The 22,000-nt window shown below is 34.9% G+C and overlaps 1 protein-coding gene across 6 annotated transcripts in view; it reads left to right on the forward strand.

Annotated features, from left to right (window-relative positions):
* Positions 1-22,000, forward strand: part of LOC131034934 (DEAD-box ATP-dependent RNA helicase 21) — a 223,990-nt gene that overhangs the window by 89,399 nt on the left and 112,591 nt on the right. For all 6 annotated transcript variants that reach the window (XR_009372623.1, XM_059221467.1, XM_059221468.1 and 3 more), the window contains one exon: positions 5,708-5,794. Coding sequence is in view for 5 of the 6 variants with exons in the window: in XM_059221467.1 (XP_059077450.1) it covers positions 5,708-5,794 (87 nt within the window). In the remaining variant the exon portion in view is untranslated. The remainder of the gene's footprint in view (positions 1-5,707; positions 5,795-22,000) is intronic.

Here is a 22,000-nt window from a genome sequence, read left to right on the forward strand (position 1 = left end):
ACTGTGATATTCTATTGTTGAATTGTTCTGATCCATCTTGGCTTTGTAATGTCCCCTAATGGGATCCTCTTATATTCTGACCTAGAATCACAATTTTAGTGCATAGTAAATACAATAGAGGGACATTATTGTCAACTAAAGCTTGGTCTGAAACCTACACTGTCATTATGTTATATTAAATTATCAATAATATTGTCAGCATTCTATTATATCAAGAGTCATATACTATATCATTATATTAACAGCATTATACTATATCATATTACATTTTTATTATATTAATAGCATTATAATATATTATTCTTATCATTAACAGCATCCTATTACATTTATCTTATTGCATTATTAATATTACCATATTATATTTATCTTACTAACCATATTTTATTATCATAACATTATCAATGTTAATAAGACCATCTTTTATTATTATTGTTTGTTGGGTTGTTAATACTTATACTAAATTAGTAACGCAGTGCCCTATATACTTATCATTGTCCCAATGACCATACCGTGCCGTTTCTAACAGTCAGTTTGACTGCTGGTGTTTTTCTGCTGTATTCCCTTGCTCTACGTGTGAGTCTCCTATCCCATACCCCCCGTGACTTCTTCTAATGATTTGCTGGGCCTTAAATTTGTGTGTTGCTGGTGAGGGGCTACAATGGGAAGGATGTGACTCATTCCATTTCAAATGGTGCCTTTGTCTCTAATGTCCCACCCTCTCTGGGATACTGAAAGCTTGAACAGTAGAAGAACACCTGCTTGTTCTTTAATTATATTAACAATACTATGTGTCTTTTGAATGTGATCTTTCAGAACTAGACAGAAGTTGCAGAAGATGTAGTTTTTTTTGGTTGAAGTTTTTTTTTTGAAGAAAGGAAACAAATGCCTTCAAGTAGTAATTGGAACAGAATTGAAAATCGCATTTAACTTCAACACTATTACTAATATTCCATTGAAATTAAATACATCAATCTCCAGATAATAGTTCAGTTACAAACAATGAAGTCCTTTAGCCCACTACTAACATACCTGGTGGATGGAGGAGGAAAAAATTGAACTTTGGTTGGAACACACAGCAAGCAGCTCACTCAGAAATGAGGTGCTTGCCCCCAAAACAGCTCACACAGATCAGAAATCTGATCCTTTTCACTCCAGATCGCTGTCATAAGGTAGTTTGCTTGGGACAATGTGTTTGCAATACATAAGCAAAGGTTATCCCTTGAGTGGGAATAGTTTATGAACTCCAAATCCTCAGTCAGTATGGTCTGATATGAATCTGATTTTATGGTTTCCAGACCTCTTTAACTGCTGCAACCTTCACTTAAACTGGTTTGTTGTGTAGGAGATTGATTGCCTACTAATAAAGGACTGATTAGAAAGAAGTATGTGTCTGAAATGACTTCCAAGGTGTTGTAGATGGAACTTCAGCTAGCACACAGCCACCTCACTCAGCCACCAACACCATTCCTTTAGCTACTCCAAAGTCCTTCTAATCGCTGCCTTGTCTTCTCACAGTTTTTCCTTAATATGCTGATATAACCCTTGTGTGAAGATGGCTTTCAAAATATGTTGCTAATCCCTCCCAAGATGGTACAGCTACTCTCACAAGCAAGAAGGAGGTCACAAAACTTCAAAGTCATTTACCATAAGCCCCAAGGAAACCCCTGAAGTAGAGTTTATCTCTTCACACCCTTGGCTGGTCTCTCACAGCTGTAGGTGTGCAGCAGCAATGGAGGGCTATGTCTCCAAGAGCCTCAAACCACAAGCTCCTCAAAGGAGTCGAGAAGGAGAAAATAATATCAACATAATAACTTTGCCCCTAAGTTTGCCTTTTAATACTTTCCAAAGTTGCCCTAATTAGGGTTGAACCCTAGCACCTCAATCAGATTTAATGATTTAATATTGACTACTTTTTTCACATTATAATATCCCACTTAGAAGTGCTCACTTTGGGTTATATGCCTTTTCACTTAAACCAACTTTTTATCTCTCACTTCCCCATTCACTCTCTCTAGGAATAATAACTTAGGAATGGTGAAACTTAGTATTATAAACGTATTTTGGGTGATCCAAGAGAAGATTATGAAATTCGAAGTAGCTCAATTGGAGTGATTAGTTTAATGCTCGGGCAAAACAAGAAAGACCCTCCTGACACATTTTCATGGAGACCAACCTGCTTGGGTCCTCTATCCAACTTGGTAGTCTACGAGGACCATTAATAGACTAACCTTGTAAGCAGAATTGGCTAAGGAGGGGACATTACATTGTCTAATTTGCTATTGTATTTCTTAAGTAATACAGATAGCCTTATTAATTAATACCTTGCCTTATAAAATAGTATTAATGATCAATCAATTAACATTAGATAAATATATTACTTAATGAATTAATATTATGGAAGATAAATACATTAATATTATATTGTTTAATTAATCAATTAATATTTTATTGTCTAATTTATTCAGTTAATATTATATTGCTTAACTGATAGATTATATTACTGGTAGAAATAAATGGATGTTTAATCAGTACTAAATAAGTGTATTTTAATTTAATTTTACTGGTAGAAATAAATGGATGATTAATCAGTACTAAATGAGTTTATTTTAATTTAATTTTAATTTTATTCTTTTGTATTTTAATTTTATTATTATTAAATTATATTTCAAAGTGGGGACATTACAGGCTTGTTCTCACTAGAGTGTAACAACCACTAAACTTAAATAAAGAAAACAGTGAACTAACTTAACATTTCATAAAGAGATAGCAACAAACTTTGAACTTCAACTGAAAATGAATAATAACTAACTGCTTTTCATCAGAAAATGAAAACTAACTAATTCAGCTAAAAGTAGTTAAACTATAAGAGCAGTTAAGAAATATACTTCATATGCTTGAAACAAGAAAGAGATTTCAATAATTAGTTTTACTCTATAATGGAAACAGATAAAAGTTTAGAGATTACAACTCTTAGATTCCTTCTGATAACTTGTCCAAGCCTTGACATAGTCTTAAAGAGGCAGAGCATCATCAAGGGTTTTTCCACCCAACCACAGACCGGTCAGTCTCCCGCGGCTCTTTCGACTGGAAGGGCTTGACCCTTTGCAAGGTTAACACACTGAGGACTAGATGTTATTGCCATCTTGCCATCTGAGCCTAGTGTTTAGAACCTACATGTAACTAGTCGGTCACACACTATAGGCACCTCCTAACTAGTATGACCATCTGACTAGTAGGTGTATCTGGTTCAAGTGGACTGACGGTTGCATGCTTAAAGAATATAAAAGATATAAAAGATATTGATGCAACAAGCATGATCCTTAGAGCGGTCAAGAAAACACTATAAATTGTCAAGAAAAGAGTCTTCAATCTGCTGCTTTGTCATGCCATTAACAGGGCAAGCAGACAACCTTTGATCTGGCACCATTCTTTAATAGCAGAAGAAAAATAATCTTCAACAACGTACTATTCAATATTAAACTCATTCCACATTCATGAATTTTCTAACAAACTTACAGGAAAACAGTGCTTTCATTCAGACCAGACTAAGAAGTATAACATGCCTGAGTTTCAACAAGGTTGACAAGAATGGCTCCTATGAACAACAACCTCCGCTCGTATGCAAAACTCCCTCAAGTTTCAACGAACTTCCTCAGGCTTGAGATGAAAGTAATATTGGTGTGAACTTCCTAATCAGAAAATATGAGCCAAAGAGAAATTATAGAAGCAGCGAACATGTTTTTTGCAGCCTACTGTCCCCAAAAGTCCAAATAGAAAAAATAATAATAATCATAATCTAGAGAGAGAGAGAAGAAGACCCCTTGCTGAAATGGAAGCCTCTCAAACAAGAATGCTTCTGACCACAAAGAACCTGCTCATGCAGAAAAATGCGTTCCATCTTGATTGATGGTGGATTACAACGAATGCTCGAGAGGTGGTGGCGGGGGGTAGTGGAAGAACGTCTTCTCTCCACCTCCCTAATCAATAAACAATCTTCGGTCTTTCTTTCCGACAGCATAATTCAAAATAATAAATAAAGAAAACGCAATGAGTATATATATATATATATATATATTCAGGTACAAGTTATATTCATACATACATCTATATTTATATACGTGTATGGGTATGTACTTTACTCAATAATGGTTGACTGTATATATACATATATGTATATGTATGTATGCTATATTTTCTTATATTTGGATATACATTTATATATGTATATAAATAACATAAATTAATATGGTTATCCAAAAGATAATTATTAACAATTTAATTTGATAATAATTTTAAAAATATTAATTACGAGAACAACAGATTGGCAATTCACAAGGATGAGAAATAGGATAAAACCAACTGCCTACTGACTGATAAGGCGAGACAATTTCCTACAAGCCAAGGTGATGAGCAACTTAAACAACTTAACTTACGACTTAGGGCTCGATGGCAAGTTGGTCTCTCCAAAGTCTGCAATCCTCTCGTTGATGATACTCTCCTTCCATCTTGAGTGCGAAGCTTATCCTGCATCCACTTGGTCATATGAAAATAGTTAGACCAATCTTATCTTCTCATTAATTACATGAATATATATACATAAAGAAAAGATGAACATAGCCGACATAATCATTCATGTCTAAGTATTAAATTTTGTCTTTTGATTACTCATTCACATAAGAAATAAATAAAATATCAATGTTTGGCCATGCACACATCTGCAATGTTTAAAATAAAACCATTGTTTGAATGATACATTGATATCTCATGGCCATTTCAAATTTTTGTTGAATTATCATCATTTATTTGCCACAAAAATCCTGGCTAAGCAATTGTAAACTGTCTTTAATGAATTATATTATGGTGGCTAGGCTATTTTCTCAATTTGCATTGAGAATATTCTCTACCTCCTGGACTATGATATACTATTGTCGAATTGTTCTGATCCATCTTGGCTTGTTCTCACTAGTGTCTCCAGAGCATTTTCATTCCCAATAACCGAATATGCAGGGGTTCTCAACATGGGCCTTCTGACATTTTGTGGCATGAGATTAGTGGATCTGGAACTTTTCTGATATCTCTTCCCTCAAAAATTGCTTTGAATACTGATAGCTGCCCTGGCACTGCCCTTGGAACTGGTACTAAGGAGAAACTAATACGTTAGGGTAGGGATATTTAGTTGAACTGCTCTTAAAATATAAGTTGATATCTTTTTCAGTACATGATTCAAATCGTAGAAGTGAGCAATTGTAATACTTGCTATTATTGATGACAAACAAAGTAGCACATGCTCTAAAGCACAGAACTGAGCAGGTCCAAGCTGTAATAATTTGACAAATGAGATAAAGAAGGCTTATATTTCAAAGAATTTGAGTAAGCATTTTTTATTTACATAAGTATTTATTGAGATACAAGGCTGTTAGTTCTTTGAATATTTGTGCAAAAGATTTCAGCCTTTCCTCTCTCTTACGAAAATGCATGGTTGATATGAGTAGAGAAGTATTACTAAAACATCATAGTAAAACCCTACTGCTTGAATAGGACAAGGCATAGAGAAGTTGCAGAGGAAGCATCTGACTTTTTTTGAACTTATTTTTGTTGTTGTAGGTCTTGTATCAATTTTTTTGCTTTTGAATAGTTAAAATATGAAATTGACATTGCATTGTAGAAGCTGGTCTGAAAGTGTTCGTTTTCTCTGCATTAACAGGATCGGGAAAGACTGCTGCATTTGTATTGCCCATGTTGACATATATATCAAGGCTCCCTCCTATGACGGAGGAAATTGAAGCTGAGGGTAAATAGCTTAACTTCATTTAATGAGTTAATAAAGTTGAAGTTGGATTCTTATTTTTAATGGATTTGTGATGGGAAATATTCTGGCTATGGCATTCATAGATTAATCGCTATCAAATTTTACCTTTGTATAATTTTCAGATATTTTGAACTATAGCTTTCTTCTCATTGGAAGTGTTATTGGTCTGTGCTTGACATTTTGGGTTATCTTATCTAGTGGGGAGGTTCTATAGGTACTATGATGGAAAAGATGAGATTGAAGGGATATTGGAGGGAATGAAAAATAATCAGACTACTTTGCCCATCCCTAATCAATCTTACAAGGCTGCAGACCATAAAATATGAGTTTTATGACACAATTTTGCATCAAAGAATGTTGTTTCTAAACCTATAATGATTTTTATCTGATATTCAAAAGTATGTTACCCTCTCTCTTAATAGCTAAATTGTGAGAGGACAACATTAGCAATATGTAACAACAAAAATAGAAATCTTTGAATCGAGAATCTCACAACTCGCCTACACTGCAGCAATCCATGAGAAAACTGACAAATCTTTGTTTGTAGAACCAAGGCCTTTAAAGAAAGTGACAGAATGGAAACGAAATTGAATGACAACCTCACTCATAATTAGAAGTCTGATGATGTATCAAAATTAAAATATAAAAATACTGAAAGCAGTTTTCTACTATCTAATCAAACTATATGTTGTACCATATGAAATTCATGTTGTGTCGAGTTGTAAACCTGAAGTCACTTATTTCTTGTTCATGAGTCAATTTCTAAACATAAAACTTCTTGTTTGTTGTTTGAAAGTTGTTTTGTCACTTTATCCCATTCATTAGGTTATTAAATACAAGGCAATGAACAGTCTGGCTCTTCTATTAACAATATTGTGACAATCTTTTAAAAATTGGGCGACAGTAATCAACGATGCTTTGTAGGAAGTTATATGATGCCTCTTGGGAAGATTGGATCACTCCGGAGAAGGTAATTTGTACATTTTACTATCACATATGGTATAATAGTGTTATCAATCATCCTTGAGTTTTCAGCTCTATAATTGATATTGATAGTGGAAGATAAGCAATTCAAGTATCTTATTGTGAAAAGAATAATGTACTTTATAAAGTTTGAAGAAGACAAAATTAAGGTTGTAGATAAGATCATAGAAAATCAAGAACAAGTCAAGAAGTTTTTTGGTAGAAAGCCTTGATAGAAAAAGTTTAGTGAATGCATGTTGTTCTCCTCTGGGACCAGTGACATGAGTCTGAAGGAATGCATGGTAAGTTCTGTTCTTTGTTAGGATAAGGTGCCATCATCCTTGTAAATTCTATGTCATTGCAGTAATGTCCCAATTATATGTTGTAGATGCATTCATAAGAAAGGTGTTAAGGGGTAAATTGTAATTTAATTATTCTTTATTTCTTACTCCCTCATGTGGATCCCTAAGAATGGGGTGATACAAGAAAAAATAATAAAGTAAAAGGTGACCGTTGAACTTCCCAAGTTTGGCCCCTAGAAAAGAGTGTTAAAGGAGGGAAATTAGAATTTTATTTCACTTCCCGAGGAGGGAAAACCAATGGACAAGGCACGGAGAATTGAAGAGGCAAATTTGGGTGCCCATTTTGGGCTCACAAGGCTTCTTTACAACTCTGTATATTGTGGTTCTTGGATGGTGTATGTAAGAGGTGTTTTAGAAGTACACAAAAGATACTAGAATTGGGAGTAGAAGGAAGATTGTTGTATATGTCTCATGTACTTGAAGATTAATTCAATCCTGGCCTTTTTTCTGTGGATTTTTTTTCCTTTAAGGGTTTCTCCACATAATTCCAATGTTATGGGTGGATTTTATGAGGTTTACTGATTTTATTATATGGCTATTTTTTGTCATTACCTCCATTAATGGTATCTACAATCTAGCTCTTTTAGACGAGTGGTTTTCGTGATCATAAGTGTTTAATTTCAGATATTTAATCTGATTTCCAGATTTTTTTGTGGTGATCACCTTTATTCCTAACATTTGGTATCAGAGCTTGGCCTGTTGTGGTGCCTGTGGGTGTAAAGGGAAGGTTTTTTGGTGATTTTTTTTTGCAGATTTGTGGGTGGAAGCCATGGCTGCATCGACTTCATGGTTGGATTTGGAGAAATTCACTGGTACCAGCTATGAGTTATGAAAACTAAAAATGGAGGACCGTTAGAGGAGAGGGATAAATGGATGGCTGTTACAAATGAGAAGAAGACCACTACAATCAATCAATATGAATCGGCGAATATGGACAAGAAGGGTCGGGTACAATCTTTGGGCAGCAACGAATTTCAAATTTTTGAAGACAACCGAAGCTTGCTTTGGTTTGAAGAAATGCTTGTTGAGGATCCACGTTTTTCTTCTATTAAACTTACAGTCGCCTTACTAATTTAGTTGCTCCTTTATTATTTACCAAAGTCATGATCTCCTCTCAAAAAGCTTGCAATCTCCTTTGATATGTCTGCGGCTCCATTTAATACACAAACATGACACAAATTTGTACAAGGTGGTGATCAGTTTAATTCGCTTCCCTTTTATGTCAAACGGCTATATTCTTCATTAACCTTCACTTCTGAAGATGAATTCAATTGCCCACGTTGAAGGATTAAAGGGAATATTCTCCACAAAAATAAACGATTTAATCAATCTTTCCAATTATAAACAGCTTATATTGTAATTACAGGTATAGTTAAAGCTCAAAAACTATAAGCATTCAACCATTGGATAATAATTGATACAACTAGTAGAGTCATTAATGAAGGATAAGATGTATATATTATTTATCTTGAAACATTTAATTCAGAACTAAATTGGAATGGCATACAAAATGGAAATCTATATAATCTAGAATACCAATTGGAAAATAATACTGAAACTCACAACACCAATCTTAGACATTGAAGCATTGGAAGCATCCACATTGAAATACTAGAAACTTGCAAATTGAAAAACTTCCACAAACTAAAATTGGAAATGCCATTTTAAATTTGTGTAATTCCTATATGGAATGACCAATTGGAAATTCGAGAGTTATTGTTCCTAATTTCCAAAGTGACCTCTAGGGTTTTCGTCCTTGAATCATAGAACCTCAAGGGGTTTCGCCTTTGGATTGAATTTCAAAACACAAGTGCTCTGAATATTGAGAGAAGATAATGAAAAACTGGATATCTCCTTTGAGCTTTATTCCTTCCTTTATAGATTTGTTGATGGAATAATTAATTATTATTTCTTTCTTTTCTTTCTTTTCCCCTCTACTGCCATAACTATTTTTATTTCTTTCATATTCCAAGATAAATTTAGCTCATAACTCCTCTCTAAGAGATTCCCTTCTAGAATTAGTTTATAATTTCAACTCCTAAAAAATAAAAAAAATATTCCTAGGAGTTAGAAAAGGCTTTACTGTGCCCCATTTAGGAAGCTTGTAATAATAAAATATTAACTTGTCCTCTTTTGTTTAAATTGTTATAACATAAAATGACTTGGGACAAGCTTAAATTACTATTGAAAAAACTAGTTTTCTTAATGATCCAAGCTTAGGAAAATCAATATAAACACTTAGGTGTGCTTGATTAACTTCGGTCTAAAAAGGGGACTTGACATTCTTTTGGCTCCTTCATGTTATTCCTAGTAGTAGTTAGTGGTACATTTAAAGCTCATTAATGTATCTTGGTCATCTATGGTTCACTAAAATAATGTGTCCTTTCTTTGTAAGTGTTTCTATATCAAGTAGGTTGTTCTACTAGGATACCTATCTTTAGAGGAATATAGGTAAAGTATGCCGAAAGATATCTTATGTGTTCGTTATTCCACTTAAAAAGCTATTATATTATTATATTGTAATTAATATTAAATCATTATTATATTATGATATTATAATGAATATTAAATTATTATTAAGATATGATTATATTATATGTTTTAATATATTCTTGTCAAAGTTCCCAGACTCGGACTCGGCTCGTGACTTGGCTTGGACTCGGCAATGACTCGGCAAAATAAGAAAACCCTTGAAATTCAGAGATTTTTAACGATTTAAAACTTGTTTCATACACCCATTATTGAATTAAGCTTAAAGACACTATAATATCATCAAATAGAAGCTAATTTGATCACATACATAAACATACATCCATCACATGCATAGAAATGTAAATTGTAGCTGAAGGAATTAGAAAACATAGATATATAGAGTTATAAATGTTGTCCAATGTATATAAAATCCATGACTTCAAATGTTCCCAAACATATATGTAACTGTAAAGTGTAAACAAAAACAAGTCTATGCCTCAGGCTCAGGCTCAACCTCGTCTATCTGCCTCCTAGAAAGGCGTCTAAGGTAGGTCCTGGATGATTGAGTAGCCATAGTCTCTGCCTGTGATGTGCCAGTCTGAGTAGCCATAGGTGCTGTGCCTGATTGTGCTCTATCCTCCTCCTCTGCCATAGCCACAACCTCAGCCTCTCTGTCTGCTTGGTCAACCCACTCAAGGTCCGCATCAGTGAAGACTGGATCGGTGGACTCAGTGAGCCAATCGGACTCGGGGTCGACTTCCTCTAGAGTGATCGGAGAGGAGTTAGCGTCCAAAATCTGTCTGGTCCTGAGACGGAGGTTGTAATGAACAAAGACTAGATCATTCAACCTGTCCATAGACAATCTATTTCGCCTCTTCAAGTGGATGTGCTCGAACATGCTCTAGTTGCGCTCACATCCAAAAGCGCTGCATGGCTGGCTCAATATGCGGATGACAATTTTTTGAAGGTTTGGGGTTGAAGGCCCTAACATTTGCCACCATCTATTTGAGATAAGGAAAAGAAAAAAAACATTAGTCTCATTTCCAACTTTAAAGGTAGATTATAAAATGAAAAATTAAAATGCTTAAGTCATAAACTTTAGAATTTTCTTCTTGGCTGCAATTTTGTCCGACCCTCTTTGCACAATTGGCTGGCAAAGATCGCCCCTATTGCATTATTAAATGCATCCATCTCGAGCAGTGTAGCTGTGGTATCAGTGCCCATCCGTTGTACTACTGAATATAGCCCGCTAAGAATCTCCTCATCCGCTTTGAAATCAGCACGGAAACGAAATGAAGGATTGAGGTAATAAGCTGCTGCATGGATGGGCCTATGAAGCTGGTTATGCCATCTTCTATCAATTATGTCCCAAATGGGCCTATACTTATCCTCAACTCTAGCATATATAGATCGAATGGCCTCCTTGGCCCTATCCATGCCCTCATATATGTAGCCCATAGTGGGCTTCTCCCCATCAACAACTCGTAGGAGAACTACTAGGGGCTCAGTGACCTGCAAATAATGTTAAACAAAAATAGTTAAGTCACAAGTGTGCATGAAAATAAGAAAAAATGGAAAGTTGCACAATGCAAACAAAACAAAACTATGCATATAAATTTATAAAATTACCTGCACGATCTCTGCACAAGGGGTCCAAAAACCTGGCTCATCGAAAATGCAATCTGCTACATCCATCCCTGCAGTGGTCGTAGCTTAGGATGAGGAAGTCCACTCCTCACCAACAAACATGCGCCTCAAAGATGGCTTTGACTTTATCAAGGATTTCAATGTGAGGAAATTCAAGGCAAATCTCGTTATACCAGGACGAGCCAACTCCCTTTCCCCGTGTATTGCCTCATAATGCTAAGGACCAATGCATGATTGTAAATAAATTTGCATATATTTTTGGCGCTTTCAATGCATTCTTTCACCCATCCAAGCTTACCTATATCCTCCAGCATGAGGTCAAGGCAATGGGCCACACATGGAGACCAAAAGATTTTTGGGTGCCTCTCCATCAAAAGTTTTCTTGCAACTATTTTAAATTAGTTAAAGAATTAGATGTGATAAGTATCAAGAAATTTTACCATTAATATTTAAAAGTTAAAAACTTAAAAGTTTAAAAGTTAAAAGTTAAAACTTAAAAGAAAACTTTTAAAGTTTATCTGCAGCAACATAACTTGCTGCATTATCCGTCACCACTTGCACCACATTTTCTTCCCCCACCTCATGTATAACTTCCTCAATAACCTCACATAAGTATGCCGCATTTTTGACATGTGAGGAAGCATCAATGGACTTCAAAACCATGGTGGATCCTGAAAATAAAACAAATTAATTATCAATAAATTAGAATGTAAATTATTCAATTTCAATCACAATGCATTTAGAGAAGTAAAATGATCAATCACCTCTGCTGGAAATAAGAAAATTTAGGAGTGTTCTATTCCTCCTATCAGTCCAACCATCTGTCATGATGGTGCAACCCATGTGGCTCCAAGATTGACGGTGCTCCTCTAGGTCAACTTTCATATCTTCCACCATTTCCAACATTAAAGGGCCACTCAACTCAGTATCACTAGGGGCTTTAAACCCCTCCCCACAAATGGTTACTGCATCAATCATGCCTTGCTAATAAGGAGACTTGTCACAAATTGAAATAGATTAAATAAGAAAAGTTCAATTTCAATTTCAATTTTCAACTTCAAACCATAAAATTTTAAATTTTAATTTAAAACAATAAAATAAAAAAGTACCTGACTGCAATAAATGGAATGTTACAGAAGTACCAAAACTTGCAAATTGCTTTTCTTCCTGCGTCATGGACCTCCTTGTTCCAAAACATGCTCTCAAGCGAGCGTTGTGCGCTAGGAGTAGTGCGTGGTACAAAAAAATTGTCTATCTTGGATTTTCACACTCGGACCAAAAGTGTGACTAGTAGGAGTAGAAATAGAAGTACTAGCACTAGCAGAAGCACTAGGACGAAAGGGAGGCTTAGAAGAACCCTCTCCAACACAACCTATGGATGCAGTTGTGGATGCGGATGCGGATGTGGGTGGAGGGGAACCAATATGACATAACTCCTCTCTTTGTCTTTTTTTTGTTTGCTTATGTATTTCAGAATTTTCTAATTGGACATAACAAAAACAGACTGCTTCGGGAGGTGCCTCGGTACAAAGCTCAGTTTCATGACCACGTATGCCAACAATATGATATTTCAATCTATTTATCCCTCCATGGTTAATCTCCTTACAAAAAATACACTTGGTTTGATTTCTTTGTCTACCAGGGAATTCTTCAGTGTATTTCCATGCCTCATCTTTTTGACCATGTTTCCTAGGCTTAGGTTGTGGAGGATTAGGATGAGCCATTAGGAAAAAAAATTGTTTTCAAAACGTGAGGGCTGCTACAATAAGACAATTTTACAAATCACCATTTGAGCATTGTGTTTTACAAAGTTTTAAATTTAAACTAATTAAAAAAAATCAGCAAAGACTAATTTGTGCATTGTGTTTTTTCCTGAAAATTTTCAAATTTCAAAGAAATAAATTAAGAATTGAGAAAAATCTAGGGTTTGCTATGCTATTGTTCTATTTATCTCATTGTGATTGAAGTATGCAATATAGATTTGGAAAGTTGAACTTAAAAAAAAAATAACAACAAAATGAAAAATCCATAAATATAGAAAAAAAACCAACATAATCAATAAAAATTAACACTTACCTCTTTCAAATTTGTTGAGAAGTGTTTGAAATGAGCTTCTATGGACTCCTTGATGCTCTCAATGCAACTGTAGTGCTGCCCCACTGTGATTTGTGCAAGCTTTTCACCTCTTCCTCTTAGCTGGTTGCAAAACTATGGCTTCCTATTTTTCTTTCTTCCTCTCTTTTTTCCTCTCTTCCACTCATAAAAGTGAATGCCAATCCCTTTTAGGGTTATAAGAAAGGGAAATGGCAAACAAAATCATTAAAAAATGTTATGTTCTTTTTGTTTTTTTGACTGCACTTTTTTAAGTGATGCAGACTGGGTCACGACCCTCGGACTCGGCGAGTCAGGCAAGTCACGCCCCCCGACCCGTCCGAGCTCGGGTCAAGGTCACCGTGACCCGACATGGGTCACCCGGCCCATTGACTCGCGTGACTCGCCGCGAGTCACGAAACTCTGATTCTTGTCATTATATTTTTATATTTCTGTTAAAGTCTTTACAAAAGTTAAAAAAAACTATGTGGTAACAAATTATTATTATTATATTTTTTATATATCTAACAAAATGAAAAAATCTGTTAAGTTTACATTATTATTATATTATCATATCATTATATTTTTATTTTATATTTGGTCTTATCCTTATGCTTGAGAAAAAAGTAGATTTTATGTAGGGACACTTCCAATCGCCCATAATTAATAACATTATTTCTAATCTATTATTATAGTATTATTTTATTTTATTATATATTTATATATTATACATTTAAAATGATGTAGAAATATTTTTGTTGTTTTTATATATATTTAGTAAGAACATTAATGTACTAATCTTGTAATAAAATAATATAAAATTAAAAAATGACAATAAAATATATTTTTGTTTTTCATGTCACAAACTCATATGACTTAACACTATTATTGAAATCTGAAATGGATAATGCTATAATTGACGATTTTAGTTTATTAATGTTAACATTTTGACTATCACACTAAACATAGGTAATTGATGTTTTTATCAAGCATAGCCCATAGGAATAGACATTACTTGAGTTATTTCCTTTGTTTGAGTTTTTTAATGGATATTATTTTGTAAGGGATAGATAAACATTTTTTAGGTAAAATTTAGGAATAGTAAACTTGATTAATTATAAAATTCTGTTGAAACAATGTAGCTTCGGTAAGATAAATGATTGAATGAGAGATAAATGAAGTCTCTCATTCAATCATCTATCCTATCGATAAATCTACATACTAATGGCAGACATCATAATCATCCTTATAAGTATCAAGATATAATCGTATTTGCTATGCAGTGATTTCATTTATATGCTGTGATTGTAATCGGTTCTGCATATCTATTCTAGTTGTCATATGACAACACTAATTACACTAATTAGTGTTGTCATATGATAACTACAATAGTTATCACCTTAACATATTTTTGCTCTTATACCGATTCATAATCGGGTTACATTTACCACCGATTACCACAAAATAGCATTAAGTATAAACCAATTGATGATCGGTTAATGATTAAATTGCATTAGAATCCAACCGATATATTATCGGTACAATGATAAGCAAACCGCATTTAATCACAAACTGTTTGGCATTTGTTATAAATCGGCTTTGACATTAACCGATAGTTATCGGTTTGCTCCACGAAGAGGCACCACCCTTGATCAAGACATGTCTTGATCGGACATGTCATGAGACATGTCCGGTCAAGGCATGCCTTGATCTCAAGGCAATGCCTATATATGTGCCGTGAAGCATGCTGAAGATAATATCGAAATCAATAAATATTATCTACAACCACCTACAACCAAAGAAGTTTAAATTCACGATCAGAAATAACTAAGAGAGTACACATAAATAGCATTGAATATTGTCTAAGAAATTAAATAAAGACAAAATCCTTAACATTCCAATTTTTTAACATAAATTTGAATACTTTTACATGGTATCAGAGCCAAGGTGATCGAACCTAAGGCATTCAAATTTGAGAAGTTCAAATCGAGGATATAGACATCACATTTCCATGGCTAACGCTATCAGATTTGAGGATAGACTTGAAGGAGACGACAATTTCTCAGCATGGAAATTCAGAATTAAGATGATTCTAAAAGAGAATAAAGTTGAATCATTTGTAAAAGTTGAATCTAAAGAACCTGACAATGAACCTGACAAATCAGGACGGATCGAGGGAAATGAAAAAGCCATAAAGATCATTGTCGATGGAGTGAGAAATCACATTATGCCAATAATAACAAAACATGAGACTACCTATCAAATGTTCAAAGCACTCGAAAGTGCATTCGAGATAAACAATGCAAGTAGAACCCTGGCTCTAAAAAGGGAAATACATCATATAAGTATGAACAAAGGAGAGTCAATCAATGCATACTTTATGCGAATATCAGCCCTAAGGGATGAACTGGCATCGCTTGGATATGAGATCCATAGCAAAGAGCTAACGCTCATTGCTCTAGATGGGTTGCCTAGTATATGAGAAATATTCGTCCAAGGCATTAGTGCAAGGGCTAAATATCCGAAATTTGATAGGCTAAGAGCAAATTGTCTTCAAGAGGAGTCAAGGTTAAATAAAAAGGGGATCAAGCAAAAGAACATAGATGAAGATCTCCATGTCCTAAATACCAACTCCAACAAGAAAAGCAAGAAGAAATATTTCAAGAAGAGAAAGAATCGACATGAGAAAAGGTCATCTAAGAAAGACAACTCTCACATTCAGTGCTTTAGGTGTGATCAATATGGACACTATGTAGCAAGATGTCCGGATAGAATCAAACAAGCAGCTACATTTGCAAAAGTGAAAAAGAAAGAACATGACTCCGAGAAGCATGTATTCTACTCTGCCCTCTCTAGCCAAGTATCCAATAAATCTAGCATCTGGATCATTGACAGTGGGTCTTCAAGACACATCACTGGGTATAGAGAATTATTGGATTCCATGTTAGAAGAAACTGATGAGAAGTAACCATTGGTGATGACTCTGCACATCTAGTGAAGGGCGTCGGTACTTGCACCATTAAGCTGAAGATAGGCATGTCCCTCCAACTCACTGGAGTCTTATTCGTTCCTGGCATCAAGAGGAACTTAATCTCCATATCTGCACTTGAAGATAATGGGTACATAATAACCTTCATGAATGGTAAAGTTCTAGTATGGCCACAAAACTCTTCCACCAAGAAGGCTATAACCCTAGGACATAGAAAAGGCTATTTGTACGAGGTATGTACTGAATCTAACCTAGCCCTACTTCACGAGATTGTAGATTCTAATGAAATTTGGCATAGAAGATTAGGTCACTTAAACTTTCGTGCTTTATGTTCAATGGAAAAATTAGTAATTGGTTTGCCTAAGTTAAAACAATACCATTCCGGTACATGTAAGGGGTGTGCCCTAGGCAAAAATACCAAGAGTTCCTTTCAGAATAGTTCTAGGAAAACGAGCAATGTTTCGGAACTAGTTCATTCTGACCTATGTGGGCCAATGTTTGTACCATCATTAGGAGGGTTCCTTTATTATGTAATATTCATTGATGACTTCTCCAGGAAGACCTGGATCTACTTCCTTAAACGTAAAGAATCTGGGATTAAGAGGGAGTTCACTGTTCCTTACAACCCCCAACAAAATGGGATTGCTGAAAGGAAAAATAGAACCATTGTAGAAGGAGCCAAAGCCATGCTCCTTGATCAGAACTTAGAAACTCACCTTTGGGTAGAAGCCTCCAACACTGCTGTTTACATTCAAAATAGATGTCCTCATTCCCACATTGAAGACAAAACCCCCGAAGAAGTCTTCACCAGGATAAAGCCAGATATCACCCACTTTAGAATATTTGGCTGCCCTGTTTACTTTCACATACCTAAAGAGAAAAGGACAAAACTAGAACCCTCTGGAAGAAAAGGAATCTTTGTTGGATATAGTGAAACCTCTAAAGCTTACAAATTTTTTGTACTTGGACATAGCAATATTGAACTTAGTAGAGATGTTATATTTGAAGAAGACATAGCCTTCAAAAGGGCTAAATACTCCATTGAGTCTGAAACCTATGCTCCATCTTCAGACCTAGAAGAAGATCCCACTCCTGAGATTCAGAGGGAGTGTTCAAAAGAAAATGAAGTACATATTCCTCCCCAAGAAATCCCTAAGAAAAGGCCTCTATGGGCTCACAAAACAATGGAGGATGCAAGCGACTTTGGAGCTCCTTCAGGGACTTTTAGATAAAGTAAGAGGCCCCGAAGATTTTCTAGCTATGTAGCCTTTATGAATGATCTCTCCAAATCAAAACCCTCTAGTGTACTAGAAGCTCTTAAACATCAAGTTTGGAAAAATGCAATGTCTGAAGAATATACTTCCATACTAAACAATGATGTGTGGGAAATTGTTCCTAGGCCAAAAGGGAAATCCGTTGTTTCATCCAAGTGGCTGTTCAAAATCAAACAAGCCACAGATGGTAGCATAGAGAAACACAAAGCCAGATTTGTTGCCTGGGGATTCTCACAGAAAGAAGGGATAGACTATGATGAGACATTTGCTCCAGTTGCTAGGTACACCTCAGTCAGAGCAGTACTGGCCATTGCAGCAGCCAAAGGTTGGAAAGTCCATCAGATGGATATGAAAACTGCCTTCTTGAATGGTAAAATTGAGGAGGAAGTCTACTTAGAACAGCCAGAAGGGTTTGAGATCCACAATACAGAAACACATGTGTGCAGATTAAAGAAAGCCCTATATGATTTAAAACAGGCTCCCAGGGCCTTGTATGAACGAATTGACAACTATCTTCAGGGATTGGGATTCTCAAAAAATGATGCAGATCCAAATCTATACTTCAAAAGGATCAAAAGTGATATGCTGATATTGATCTTATATGTTGATGATCTTCTGATTACAGGGAAAGATCACCTTATTGAACAATGTAAGAAAGACCTTGAAAAGGAATTTGATATGAAGGATTTAGGCCTTCTACATTACTTTATTGGATTGGAAGTTTGGCAAAACTCTGACAATATTGTGCTTAATCAAGGAACTTACACCTTAGACATATTGAAGAGATTTGGTATGATGAACTGCAGACCCATGTCTTCTCCTATGGAAACTAATCTTCACAAATTGAAGGAGGCAGCAGCAGATTCCCCATTGATAGATCCCACTCTCTACAGACAGATGATTGGATCGTTAATGTACTTGGTCAATACTAGATCTAATATCTGTTATCCAGTAAATGCCTTGAGCCAGTTCATGTGTGAACCTAAGGAGATACATCTTATGGCTGTGAAACATATTATGAGATATCTTCAAAGTACTCTTAACTATGGATCAAGTATGAGAAAGTTATTTGGATCTTCATGGGTTCACTAATTCAGATTGGGCTGGAAGTGTGACTGACAGGAAAAGCACCTCAGGATGCTGCTTCAGTTTGGGTTCAGCCATGATATCTTGGATTAGCAGGAAACAGTCTTCAGTAGCTCAGAGTTCTACAGAGGCCGAATATATCGCAACTTCCATGGCTGCACGAGAAGTTGTACGGCTTAGAAAACTACTTGTGGGATTATTTGGTGAGCCACTGAAGCCTACTATAATTCATTGTGATAACCAGAGCTGTATAAAACTCTCCGTGAACCTTGTATTTCATGATAGATCCAAACACACAGAGATTCCTTACCACTATGTGAGAGACATAGTGGATAGGAATGTGATTCAGTTGCAGTATATTAGTACAGGAGACCAGATAGCAGACATACTGACCAAGCCTCTATCTAGAGTAAAAGTTGAACACTTCAGGAAAGGACTTGGTATGATTGAATTGTAATTTGCTTTATAATCTGTACTAATATATAAGATGTTTAATGTGTAAACTTCTTTTTGTTGCGTTATGACTTTATGCGTTCCTCCCTCTGTGTCCATTTCTAAGAAGTGACGACTTTTTAGATAATGAACACTTGTACTGAACATTACAAGGTGACGATCTTGTAATGTTGATATCATGCTGACTTGATATCATCTTGACTCATGGATGTGCCATGATATGTTATGGTAGACATTATGTGACATAATGTCAGTGCACATACCATAACCTGGATATAAGAGAATTCAATAATCTCAAATTATTTTATATCCAAGGTATCGCGTGTTATGCGATGTTGATATCACCTGCTATGTGATATCTCTATATCACGAGATGATGTGATATATTTCTCTATCACGTGTTATGTGATACATCATGTCACGAGCATATGTGACTTGATCGTTTGTATTACGAAGTCATGTAATACATTCTATTATGAGAAATGTGCTGCTATATAATTAGATGATTATTTATCTTCCCTAGCTAAGAGGGAGTGTTGAAACAATGTAGCTTCGGTAAGATAAATGATTGAATGAGAGATAAATGAAGTCTCTCATTCAATCATCTATCCTATCGATAAATCTACATACTAATGGTAGACATCATAATCATCCTTATAAGTATCAAGATATGATCGTATTTGCTATGCAGTGATTTCATTTATATGCTGTGATTGTAATCGGTTCTGCATATCTATTCTAGTTGTCATATGACAACACTAATTACACTAATTAGTGTTGTCATATGATAACTACAATAGTTATCACCTTAACATATTTTTGCTCTTATACCGATTCATAATCGGGTTACATTTACCACCGATTACCACAAAATAGCATTAAGTATAAACCGATTGATGATCGGTTAATGATTAAATTGCATTAGAATCCAACCGATATATTATCGTATACAATGATAAGCAAACTGCATTTAATCACAAACCGTTTGGCATATGTTATAAATCGGCTTTGACATTAACCGATAGTTATCGGTTTGCTCCACGAAGAGGCACCACCCTTGATCAAGACATGTCTTGATCGGACATGTCATGAGACATGTCCGGTCAAGGTATGCCTTGATCTCAAGGCAATGCCTATATATGTGCCGTGAAGCACGCTGAAGATAATATCGAAATCAATAAATATTATCTACAGCCACCTGCAACCAAAGAAGTTTAAATTCATGATCAGAAATAACTAAGAGAGTACACATTAATAGCATTGATTATTGTCTAAGAAATTAAAGAAAGACAAAATCCTTAACATTCCAATTTTTTAACATAAATTTGAATACTTTTACAAATTCAATGTAAATCCTTATAGTTGATTGATTTTTCCCTAAGTTACTAAGTTCCTTGCCTAGACCCCCCAGGTCCTGGTCTGGTTCCCCCCAGGTCCTAGTCCTAGGCTGGATTTTTTTTTTTGCTAGCCATTTCTCAAGGAGAGTTGAAGATTGATTGTTGCTTGTTCCTAGCTGGTTCTTAGCTGGTTCTTCTAATCTACTAGGGCATATGGAGGATAATGATGAAATTTTGAGGACCCATATGATATTTGATCAGTGATGGCTGATTGTTGTAGCTTGACATTATAATTTTCGAACTAAAATATTAATATGGTGGTGTATTTACTGTTTTGCTATGTTGTTTGAACTAAAACTTCAATATATGATGGTTTATTTGGCTATGTTATTTGACTATTAGCTTAGTGGTGTATTTTGAACTTAACTACTGCTGCATATATGTATATATTTTTTATTTTTATATGTTTTTGTACTAATGAACCCGAAACCCCAAAAATATTTTTGCTGAAGCTGTGAACCAGAATCTCGAACCCGAATAGGAATTGACAACCTAGATTTTTTCATTTAAATATCTCCTAAAATGTTTGATTTAGTTTCAAATTGAATGTTGATCTTTTCATCGTTGCAGACTATAGATGCCATTGTAAAGTGCAAGTATCTCTGCTTGATTTGGTAGTAATAATTATTTTTGCTTCCATGTTAATTGAATAATATGATCATTGAGTCCTCATTTATACTCTATTAAAATTAGATTTATGTTGTAAATGTTATTCAATAGTACCATAAATTGTTAGATTAGTTGGTGGTTGAATTCATAGTGTTTGGCGTTACAAATGTTGAATGGTAGTTGAGAGTTAAAGGATTTGTATCTCAATATCTATCTAATTTTATTTTTTAATTTATTTTTATTTCTTTTTTTCCTCGCTTACATTCCAATTTGGGAACAATAGATGAGAGTAGTTTAAAAAAAAACTTAATTTCCTTAAGCCATTCTAAGTTAAGGTAGTGCTTGGATGTATAAAAACATGTGTTTGGTAAAGTGTAATGACCATAATAAAATCAATCATAAATTAAGTTGCCTTGGGCTAGGTAACCCATTCATAAAACTCTGAAATAGAAAAGGGTTGTTCTATTGGTGTGGATGCCTTACATTTGGTTTAGGTTATTACTTTTTTTATTATTTTTATAAATTGTATACATGCTTAAAGAGTCAGCTTGATTAAAGTATTTCTCCATGAATTGATCTTTCTTTTGGCCATAAGAAAATAAGTAGGTAGAGAGGCCTTCCTAGCATAAATTTTCTTATACACATTGATGTGAGCAAGGAGTATGAATTTCATTATATTAAGCACACCCTATTAAAGTATGAGACATGCTACTCCTTCCATGTGATCAATGTCTCACTATATTAGGTACCTAGTGAATCACAACCTTAAATGCTACATGATGAGACTTTTGACATCATGTGTACCTTGGTTTGAAATGCTTTCTTAATAAACCTTTGAAATGTAG

The sequence above is a fragment of the Cryptomeria japonica genome, chromosome 5 (genome assembly GCF_030272615.1).
Source record: "Cryptomeria japonica chromosome 5, Sugi_1.0, whole genome shotgun sequence".
Lineage (NCBI taxonomy): Eukaryota > Viridiplantae > Streptophyta > Pinopsida > Cupressales > Cupressaceae > Cryptomeria > Cryptomeria japonica.